General features: G+C 33.7%; 1 protein-coding gene across 1 annotated transcript; it reads left to right on the top strand.

The window, feature by feature from the left end:
• The first annotated feature begins 967 nt into the window (after positions 1-967).
• On the top strand, positions 968-10,374 carry LOC132058324 (putative two-component response regulator ARR13). Its single transcript, XM_059450866.1, has 13 exons — positions 968-1,137; positions 3,913-4,359; positions 4,907-4,983; positions 5,442-5,711; positions 5,889-6,225; positions 6,899-7,117; positions 7,199-7,413; positions 7,539-7,641; positions 8,002-8,075; positions 8,341-8,418; positions 8,622-8,687; positions 9,617-9,694; positions 9,787-10,374. The coding sequence occupies exons 1-13, from the start codon at positions 1,071-1,073 to the stop codon at positions 9,850-9,852; spliced, it is 2,097 nt and encodes a 698-aa protein (XP_059306849.1). The 5' UTR covers positions 968-1,070; the 3' UTR covers positions 9,853-10,374.
• Positions 10,375-11,901: the final 1,527 nt, after the last annotated feature.

The raw sequence follows: 11,901 nt of genomic DNA, 5'->3' as shown, positions 1-11,901 counted from the left end.
TTACATATCATGGGGTGAGACGTAAGGCGCGAATTCTTTTTGTATCATAGGGTGAGACGTAAGGTGCGAATTTTTTTTTTGTATCATAGGGTGAGACGTAAGGCGCGAATTTTCTTTTGTATCATAAGGTGAGACGTAAGGCGCGAATTTTCTTTTGTATCATAGGGTCAGACATCCGCATCAAGGCATGTGTCGTGACTCGTGAGCTCTAGATATATTTTCTAATATTTAATATATAGAATGATTTCTTAAAACGGATTAAAATATATTTAAAAGAATTATAGAAACATATTGAAAATTGTGCCAGTTTCAAAAGAGAATGTACAGAAACAGATTTAACAATCTAGGCATAACTTATAATAAATGAAGTCATCAACAGCCTGTTTGGCTAGGCTAAAAAAAACCCAGCTTATAAGCTGGAAACAGCTTATAAGCCAAAAAAAAAAAAATAAGTTGGGGTAATCTAACTTATTTTTTTTGGCTTATAAGCTGTTTTCCGCTTATAAGCTGCTCTAGCTAAGCTAAGTCAAACGGGCCCAATTATTTTTTTGGACTTATTTTAAGCAAAAAATGGCTTTAAGCTGGCTAGCAAACACTCAAAAAAGCTGAAAACAGCTTATAAGTAATTTATAAGCCAATCCAAACGGGCTCCAAATCTATAAATTAACATACTTTATAACCTAGGTCATATATATATATAAAATTACATTCATAAGCTTATAAAGAAGCCGATTTAACCAAATAATGAAAGTAAAGTACACTCATGTTTAAGGGATTAATTATCTATTTATGATAACCACAATCTAACTAAATCTCAGCATCTGTATATATAGTTACTTCATCTAATCCCTTTTTTTTTTTTTTTATATATATTTTTCATATGATTTTGGGAATGTTTCTATATGGAGTAGCAATCATTTTATATTTTTGAGTTACCTTTATATATGATTATAATATAATAATCAAGTGCTCGGTTTAATTCAGTTGTGACAGTGAAGAGCGCAAAAGATGCATTGTATATCCTTCGGATTAAAGGCGACTCATTCGATCTTGTGGTCATAGATGTGCACATGCCTGAAATGAACGGCTTTGAGCTTCAACAAGTGATAGCCAAAGAATTTGATATTCCTATCGTCTGTGAGATTCTAATTTTTATGTTCTTCAAAAGATAAATTCAATATTCTTGACGAGATAAATATATATATTTTAGATGCTTTTGTGATATCGCTTGATTGAACTCACCACTCTAGCCTTTTTCCACATATGGTTATCCAAAAATTTGTTTTAACAACCAACATTCTCAAAAAACTCAAAGTAGGCATTCAAGTATCGGTTCAACATAGAAGTTATGTTCAAATGAAAGAAGGACAGTCAAACTAATAGACAGGGAATCAAAGAAACTCATAACACAATAACAGAGAGCACTATAACTGGCACGAAATCAAAATTAGACAAACAATTGACTAGAGAATACTTAGTAGGACTATTACTAAGTGTAATCTAGCTTAGGACAATCAAATGAATCAATTAGGAATGTAAAACACACAAATTTGTACCCAAAAACTACTCAAAACCTTCCAAATCCAATGTTGAATATTGTTGGTGCCAACAAAAATGTGAACATGATTTAGAAAACGACTCCATGAAATTGCCCAAGTCCTGGGTAAAACATCCAGACGATTCTGAAATTTCTAGATAATATTTGGCTGAGTTTTTGTATTTCAATTTTGTCCAGCTCAATAAAAATATTCATCTAGAAATTTGGTCCACGATTCTGCAATTTCACCTCCTTATCTTCATCTCAAATCGACTCAAATCAGTTCCAAACTCATTCAAATCACTTCCAGATACTCTCAAAATTTTGGGTTAAGGTATCCTCAATCAATATTAAGAGTTTTCTTCGACACCCACACAATTCTAACACAATCTTTGAATCCAAATCTTAATACTCACTTTAAGAACTCTGAGTTTTCAATAGTGATGTAATAAATTTTCGAACCCAAAATACTCAAATCAAGCTCAAACTTCATATTCAAGTACCTTTAGCAATATAGAACAAGTTTCAATCACACCCAAGTACTTCCAATCAACGAAATTTGGATTTTCAAAACTCAACTTAAGTTCTTCAAAAAAAAAAAAAAATCAAATTTCCAACTCAAATCTGGAATGGTTTTCAACAACAAGTGATTCAAACTAAGTCACCAAATGATTCTCAACAAAAACCCACAATCAAATCTTGAATTTAACCACCGACTTTAAAAAGAGAAATTATCAACTGAAGAACTTCGAGCACGGGTGATTAGTTTTTTTCCCGAGTATTTTGATTTTTTTTTTATTTTGATTTTGAAAATTGAAACGCAATGATTATAAAAGTAATCAATAATCTAACTCTGATACTAAATGATAACTCTCAACCCATGAAGATTCAACAGACTGTATGTGAAATAACTCATACTAAGAACACTATCAAAGATTGATGGAAAGATATGAAAGACATGCAAAATAGGGATTAGGTTTAGAACTATCGAGCACCAACTAAGAACTAGTTAAACACATTGATGAGTTAGCAATTATCACTACCTAAGAACAAAGAAGGCATGAATCAAATAATTAAGATGCAAAGAATAGCATAGAAGCAATCAAAAGAGAACTTGAGACTGATTAGAATATCATTCAACTAAAAATCCAATCCATATATAGAAAGGAGGAAGAGTAGTCATACATGAATCACCAATCCATACCAATTCATAGAAAGGAGGAAGAGTACTCATACCAATCCATAGAAGGGTATTTATATTAGGCCTATGAAATAGCAATAGAAGTCTTAAACACCCTTAAACTAAGCCCTTAATTTATACATTTTGGCCAAAAATAGAAAGAAAAGGGAAGGAGCATTCTTCTTCAATGTGTCTCCCCGTTTATATTCGTGGAGAGGTGTCTTGCGGTATAAATCGTGGAGACATTTCCTTACATGCCTCCACTACTCTCAATTTGTCTAGCCCCACAAATAGTCTTTGATGGACACGGTATATTCTATTCCTTTCCCTAGGGCAGCTGGGCCATCTTGGGCTTGACTAGAGACCTCGCCCGTGAAGTAAATCATCGCACCTACGGTCACATCAAACACCAAAATAAATCATCAATTCCAATAATCAAGGACCATTTCCTCAACCACCTAAATTACTTGTGGGAATTCTCAACTTTGAAGAAGCCATCCACAGTTAGTGATGCACAACTCTGGGGAAGCTTTCTTTCTTCTTCATTTGGCTTTTTTCACTTGAAAGTTTGATTTCCACCACCTTTTGTAGCACTTCAAGGATTTGATATCGACATGAAAATCTTCCGGAAGTTATCGCTTATATTGTAAATATCTTCCTGAGAAGTTTTGGTTCTGTAGGTGTGTTAAACGTGAGGACTTTTAGTGTCCCATAATTATTTAACAAACTTTGGCCATTAGCTTTTACAAAAACTGTGAGAGAAAAAAAAGATTTAATTAGAAATACCAGGAATGTCCTGTCAAATCTCAAAAATTGCAACATCAAAAACTACACCGGAGGCTATAAATGTACCAAAAATAGTAAAAATTGTACCTCAAAAGCTACCTTTGAATAAAAAAAAACACCTCCAAATGAGAGTTTCCACTAAACCTTTTATCTTCATAGTTTTTGTTAGATCTAGTAATCAGAAAGTTGTTAAATACCTAATGGAGATCAAAAGTGTTCACTTTTGACATATTTAAATGACCGAAACTGTTTGGGAATATATTTAAGGGACTATTTTAAACCTACCCCAAACATAAATGACCACCTTTATTATTTTCTCACGTTTATGATGCCTCGATCAATCCTTTTTACTTTGTTTTCTTTGCTCAAAATGTATGACTTAAATATCTGTATTGTTGAATGTGACCAGTTATGTCAGCTGATGAAAAACATAGTACAACTCTAAAAGGACTTGAAGGTGGAGCTGTGTTCTTCATACAGAAGCCCATATCACCAGATGATGTGCAAGACATATGGCAATATGCAATCAGGCGAAAGAGGAACAAGATAAAAGGCAAATCACTTGTTATTAAAGAAATTCAAGATAACACTGATAGCTTAGGTAAAAGTGCCACTGGCCCTCGTCAGAAAAGCCCTAATCATGAAGTAATTGTTGTGGAGTCTTCGGCGTCGATCAATGAAAAGGGAAATGAAGAATCCAACAATGAAATATCTAGTGAGAGGCACAAGTCTGCAAGAAAACATGAGGAGGACAAAAAAGAAGACAATGAAACTACAACATCAAAGAAGAAGCTTGTCTGGACAAGTTGCCTTCACAACAAATTCTTGGCAGCTATTAGTGAACTTGGTTTGGAAAGTAAGTTTTCCATAACATATAGGGTACAATATTTGAGAAGTAGTATAATGAATTTAAGTTTTATATACCGTCGTTGTAAATAATATATTACATTATCAGGTCATCCAAATGATATCTACAAATAAGCCTCCTTAAAATATGAGATTTAAAATATTGAAAGTAAGATTTGGTACATGATACAACACGTAAAGATGATCTAATGGTGCATAAATTATTTTCACTGACAGTGTATGTTACTTAAACTCTAGTATACTTAAATAGAGTTTAAGTTATATACACCGTTAGTATAAAAATATTTATTCTATCAAGTCATCCAAAGGTTATGCACATGTAAGATTCCATAAAATGTGCAATTTGTAATCTTGAAAATAAGACATGTACCTGTTACAACTGATAAATGTGACCTGGTGGTGTAAAAAATTCTTACACCGACAATATATTTAACTTAAACTCATTAGATTATGTATTTCAATTGAGCCAAACAAGGAAATGAACATAATTTTGGTAACACATTTTATTGTTTTGGTTTATGAAATTTTTTCTGCAGATGCTTATCCGATGAGAATTCTTGAGGTCATGAATGTCCCACATTTGACTAGAGAAAATGTCGCTAGTCATTTGCAGGTTCACTACTTTTAACTCAATGTATGCTTAAAAATAAATTCAGTAACATGGCTTTAGCACTAGATATTTGATCAATTAACTTTTATTTGAGTTCTTTATCTGTTGTTTTAGACTTTGTGAAAATGCATATTTTCAGCATACCAGAGAACAGTAATTAACTTGATCCATATTCACTGTATTAAGATATTGTAACTTTCCGAAGTGGAACTCATGCAAGAATCCATTGATTCTTATAGTTAGAGATTAATTGAGTATTTTTCTTGAATAAAGGCCATTGAATTTGGAAGTTGTAGTTATATTATTTCATGCTCGTCTTAGACACTCCTTATCATATCTATTGAGAACAAATTACAAAGTTACATAAATCTTGTGTAGAAAATTACTGAAAGCAATCGGTTGCATCATTATTGTTTCTTTATTAGAACTAAATAACTACCCCGTGCTTGCAAATTTTGCAGAAATATCGTATTTTCTTGCGGAAAGTCACTCAAGAAAGTTTTGGAAATCAAACCATTGTCAAAGACGCAGCTAATAGTACCAGTCAATCAACTTTACCATCAAACAGGCCTAGCCAGTTTCCTCCAGAAAACTCCGGATTGCAACGGTACTTGTCCCTCAAAAATAGATTGTACAAGTCACCGGAAGAGACTTCGAATTGTGGAAGTTCATCGTTCTTAGATCGACTTGCTATTACCTTTCCAGAATATGGACAACCAGATGTTAATGATGTAAGAGTATTTCATTTCATATTCAGAGTGATAGATTACACCTAAATTATATACACAAAGCTAAACAAAATAGGTCAAGAGTGTATCCCTGTGATCACGCCTTTTACCGACAATATTTGACTATTTATCTGACTTACAATCTAATAGTTGAAATACTCTCTGACAATATCTTAGCAGGTTTCAAATCAATTGTCCACAACGGAAGCAACTAATAATATTTCAACTCACATCCTAAATGCTGCAACTTCAGCTCAACAATTTATTACAGGAAATTTGAACTCTCCTCATAATAGCTCTGGTGCTGATACAGAGCCTAGTCAGGGAATCGACTATGTTGCTGGAGGGGTTACGAGCTTCAAGTCTCATCAAAGTTTGTCTGTAAGAGAATTTTCTTTTATTGAATTAGGAGATGAGGAATATGTGGAAATGTGGACTCATCATATTGCTAATCAGGAGGCTCGTACGCAATTGCCCAGTTTACCAAATAATGATGGGAGTGGAGCTGGAGGAAGTGGTACTATACTTTATCCAGATTATTAGTTGTTTGGCCAAACTTCTAAAATCAGCTTATTTTAAAAAGTGGTTTTTCAAAAAATTATTGGTGAGAAGTAGTTTGTGTTTGAATAATCAATTTGAAAAGCACTTCTAAGTAACAATTAGTGTTTGACCAAGCTTTTCAAAAGTTTTTTTTGTTTGGCCAAGCGTTTTTATTCAGCTTATCTTAAAAAGTGTTTTGTTCAAAAGTGTTTTTCATAAAAGTACTTTTGGCGAGAAACATGTTTGGCTAATCAATTTGAAAAGTACTTTTGAATAGCAATTAGTGTTTGACCAAGCTTTTAAAAAGTGTTTCTGATTATATTTTCTCAAAAGTGCTTTCCAAAAAAGTATTTTTAGTGAAAAACTACTTTTTACATCTTCTGCTACTCCCAAAAGCACCATTTTTCTTATAAAAGCTTAGCTAAACACCTCAACTTGGAAAAAAATACTTTTTTATATAAAAAAAATACACTTTTGGCCTTGGAGAAGCTTGTCCAAACAGGCTTAAGTTCTCTATGCTCAGAAACATTAATGCTACACCGAATTCAGTTGGAATTGGTAATGTTACAAGTACTTTCCTCAGCCAACTGAATGTTCAACCTTCTAATGTGGTATATACTTCTTCTCTCCTTGATCTTTTAACTTGCCAGGTTATGTACAACCAGAGTTGGTTTCAAACAAAGGTGATTCAAGTAAAGTCACATTTAGTAATGCAAATCAATTTTCTGCAAGGGAAGCAGCTGACAATATTTCAACTCAGCTCCTGAATGCAGTAACTTCAGCTGATCAACAACTTATCACAGGAAATTTGAACTCTCTTCATTATAGCTTTGCTGCTGATAGAGAGACTAATCAGCAAAATGAGAGAGGTAAAGAATTTACAGAGTTGTTCACTCGTCATATTAATCAGAAGCCTAGTATTGGATCTGAAGGAGATAATGAATTTGCAGCCATTTTGACTGGTCATATTAATCAAAAGGCTTCAGTGGAGTTACCTCCTTTACCAGAGAGTTTCGGGGGTGGAGCGGGAGGAAGTGGTACTACACTTAATCCATATTATGACTTCTCTATGTACAGAAGCGTTAATCCTAGACCAAATTCAAGTGGAATTGGTGATCTTACAAACACTTTGTTAAGCCAACTGAATGTTCAACCTTCTAATGTGGTATATACTTCTTGACCTTTTTCCTATTTTTATTTGTTTTCTGGAAATCTTTCTAAAGTATTTATTAGGCGATCTTTAGTGTACATTTTAGTACACAAACTTGACACATTGTTGTGTACATGTAGGAAAACAAGGATGATGAGGGGACAACTCTTAACTTCAATGATGGTATCAATCAGTACCAGCAAGTTTATTTTCCATGGACTGGTCATACAGTAGCGGAGGCAAGTTAAAGTTATATCGCCTTTGACTAAGGATTTCTCATACTAGCACAGTTTAGTAGTATTAGTTTTTCTATAATGCAGCTTAACTTTCACAAGCCCCTATAGTTATTCCAGATTACAGAGTTAAGTGAATTAAGCAAGTTAGTACACAATTGATTTATTTTTTAGTAATATATTTGAAGTACAGTATTGACTCTTGTTATATGAAAGACAAATTATATACGTTGAATAAGATAAGCCAACAATAAAAATAAAATTCACCATTACCTATAGGAATGGGTAGTTTGAAAATACTTGTGGTCAATAATTCACTATATGCTTAGAACTTCGTGGTATCTTATTTCACTGCTATGGTTGTAGCAAGTATATTACGGAGGTTTTACTACAGGGGAAGGATCTTCTCAGCTCCCTTGTGGTTCCCTGAATGTGGAAATTGAGGTAGGGTCTCATAAACATGTGTTTGATCATAGTGCATTATGTTCCATAGATGCTATTCAGCTGGTTAATTGTCAATTTAGTTGTTTATGACATTTTTGTAGAACAAAAATGACCGACTTTTGTTATAAAAAGGTTAAATATGTGTTAAGATTATCCAATAATGAAAATCAAAACTATACCATAACCTGCGAATAAATAGTGTGAAAATTACTTGTCAGTAAATATGCTTTGCTTAGAACTTCTGGTTTCTTATTTCACTCTGTAGCAAGGATATTACGGAAGCGTTACTGCAGAGGAAGGATCGTCTCAGCTCTGTAGTGTTTCTCCAAATCCGGAACTTGAGGTAGTTTCTCATGTCCTTGTGTTTGGTCATACAGCATTGTGTTCCAAAAATACAATTCGGCTGGTTAATTGTCAATTTAGTTGTTTCGTACATTTTTGTAGAACACAAATGGTCGACTTTACCATAACCTGCAAATAGATAGTGTAAAAAATACTTGTCAGCAAATATGCTTAAAACTTATGGTGTCTTATTCCACTATGTAGCAAGGAGATTGCGAAGGTGTTACTCCGTCTCAGCTCTATAATGTTCCCCCAAATCCGGAACCGGAGGTAATTTCTCATATACCTCCATAATCTACTCTATGTCTTATTTCATTGTGTAGCAAGGATCGTCTCAGCTCCATACTCTAGTTTATAGAGCCCGTTTGGGTTAGGTGATCATAAATAGCTGATAAACATTATGTGTTGAATAACATTTTAAGTGCTGAAATTAGTTTTATAAATAAGCAGTTACATGTATTGATAAAAGTGTTAAAACTAATAATAAGCAGTTGTTGTGTTTAGTAAAAAAGTGCTAGTAAGTTTTTTTTCTTTTTTTTTCTTTTTACAGATATTATTAATTTAAAAACATCTTTGTATAGAAAAGGATGAACAACGGATAAGATATCGAGAGGTTGTTAAGAATTTTATTTTGGAAAAAAAGTATTTTGAGGTAGACAAAATATTAAGGATAAAACAATAAATTTTGGTCAAACTAAAAATGTTTATAAGCTGAAAACCCATAACTTGAGAGTGACCAACTTATGGCTTTTGACTGATTTTATCTTAGAAGCACTTGAGTGTTTGCCAAACATGTAAATAAATCAAATAGTGCTTATAAGCCAGTTCCACCAGCTTATGAGCTTAGCTAAACATCCTAGCCAATTCGACCAGCTTATAAACTTAGTCAAACACGGTCATATATCGTCAAATTTGATTTAAGGATTGCATCATTTTCTCTGTTCAAATTTGTTCAGTGGTTCCATCTAGACTGGGGGGCTAAAAATGTTGAAAGTACTAATGTATTTAGACACTCTTCAATGTGTCAGCTTAATGTTTAGTGTTCCCTTACAAGCTTATGTAGTTCTTCTAGATTACGGAGTAAAGAGAATTAAGAAAGTTTGTACACAATCATTGTTTTCTTCACTTTCCGTTCTCTTACAAGCAACTATCGTTCTTCTAGAAATTCTTGATATCTTATTTCACTACTATGGGTGTAGCAAGGAGATCACAGAGATGTTACTGCAGGGGAAGGATCCTCTCAACTCCGTAATGTTCCCTTGAACCCCGAACCTGAGGTAGTTTACAATATACCCGTGTTTGTTTGATTGTAGAGCACTATTCTGAAAATGTAATTTACTAGCTTTGCCTTCTAACAATTTTTCTGCAGGGAGAGGATTACATTTTCTGGAAATCAGTTTTTTCTTCAAGCCCTGATAATGGTGATCAGAATTAGAGGGAATCTACAATTAACATCCAAAGAAGATTTATTGGCTAGTATGTGACAAGCTTTTCAGTTGCCATTAATAGGATAAGAACAAAACAAGTTTGACATATTTATGTTCTTTATAGATGTTCAATCAAATGACTTGGAACAAATAAGCAGACTTTCATTTGACAAATTGGTCATCCACCTATATGTTCAACTATGCGTTTTTGTTCATCCTTTTCTATTTTTGCATTATCAACTCTGCTTTATGCCTTTATATAAACTCATTCCAATTAGTTTTTACTGAAAATAAAGCAGCTTACATCATGATATTACACTTCAACCTGAGTATTTTGAATTGATGAATCTAAACATGGAACTTGCGATCTATCTTGTTGAAGAAGATCAGAACCTTCATCCAAGAGGATATTCCAACGCAAATTGGATATCAAGTTTGTGAGGCTACAAATTCACCGTATGTTGGGTGTTTACCTCAGTTGGAAGGTGCACTTTCTCAGATATTCTTTCAATTAAATTTCCCAACACAGGCCTAACGTGCTCCAATTATCCCATCAAAATGATACTGAACCATCCTTGACTTGCCAAAATAGAAGTTGCTCTACATCCTCCCTAAATTCAGTTAGCTTGGTCTGTATATGTGAACAATCCCGTCTCCATTTTTGTTGCACATACATATTCGTTTCTACCATACTTGGCCTTGAGGAAGGAGCACCAAATAGATTGTTTGGTGCGAATATTCCATAGGCCGCTTTTCCATAAGCGCCTTGTCTAGCTACATTCTTTAAAATCAAATCCTTCTTCATTTTAATGATAGCATAAGCCTCTCCAACTTTCCCCAGAGCACCTAGTAGGCCATAAGAATGTATAAAGTAATTTCTGCATCATATATGTTAAAAACAATTTTTGGAGTATCGCTAGCCAATAATAGATGGACTGTTGTGGTCTGCAATATATTTTTGTTAGAACCGTTCTACTACCATGAGAAAGCTATCTTTTCCATCGACTAACGTGTTCGAAATTTCCTGCACCAAAGACATAGAGTAGTTTATCCTTTCCCTCCCAATATAAATTAGGCATCCAAGGTACTTTATGAGTTTTTATGTGTCCACCTTCTCACCATGGATAACCTCATATTTTGCCAGTACATTTCTAATGAGACCCAACGACTTACTAGATATCAGCCTCTGAGGAAATTATCAACTCATCTGCACAAGCAAGCAGAGGTGGATTTAGAAGTTGAAACTTGTGGCTTCCAACAATCAACAAATTATTTATAACCGGATAATAGAATGAGTAAACAATATATATGTCATGACAATGGTTAAAAACTTAGAAGAATGAAGCACCTGGCACTAGCAGCAGCCATGAAATGGAAGAACCAACAATAATATTGTAGAACCCTAAGGACCCGTTTGGCCATGAGAATATTTTACTTCTTTCCAGAATTTTTTCTCATTTTATTTGATAATCGGCATTTGGCCATGAAAATTTCAAATATATCTTGAAGTTGTATTTGAAATTTGAAAAACACCTAAAACCTTGTTTTCACTTTCAGTACATTCAAACAACCAAATATTGTTTGCAAAAACTATAACCAACGCAACTCCAATTTCAAAATTTCAAATAAAGTGGAAATTTTTTGGTTTTCATGGCCAAATGCCTACTAAGTTTTTCTTACATTCTGTTTCTTGTTTTTTAGTTTCAAAATTGATTTAAAAAAATTGAGATTTGGGCAAAAGTAATGCAGCAAGTTCTGATTTTGCTGTGGTCTCTTTTTAGTTTGACTTTAAAAAGGGAAAAGGGTTCAAAACACACTTAAACTATGGCCAAAGTTGTCATAACACACCTGAACTTTGCGAGGGTCCTATGACCCCCCTGGACTTATTTTTTGTGTATTATCTACGCTTTCAAATGGACAAAGTCACCCAAACTCGTTTGAGTGTATGCACGCGCTCCACTACAGGAAATTTGATTTTTAGCGACCACTTCTTAACGAAGCGAAATGAATCCGGTCGTTATAAGTGCACTTATAGTGACCAAATTTTTTTCCAGTTG

Source organism: Lycium ferocissimum, chromosome 5 (genome assembly GCF_029784015.1).
Source record: "Lycium ferocissimum isolate CSIRO_LF1 chromosome 5, AGI_CSIRO_Lferr_CH_V1, whole genome shotgun sequence".
Lineage (NCBI taxonomy): Eukaryota > Viridiplantae > Streptophyta > Magnoliopsida > Solanales > Solanaceae > Lycium > Lycium ferocissimum.
The sequence above is the reverse complement of the archived record's forward strand: the minus strand, read 5'-3'. Positions and strand labels throughout refer to the sequence as shown.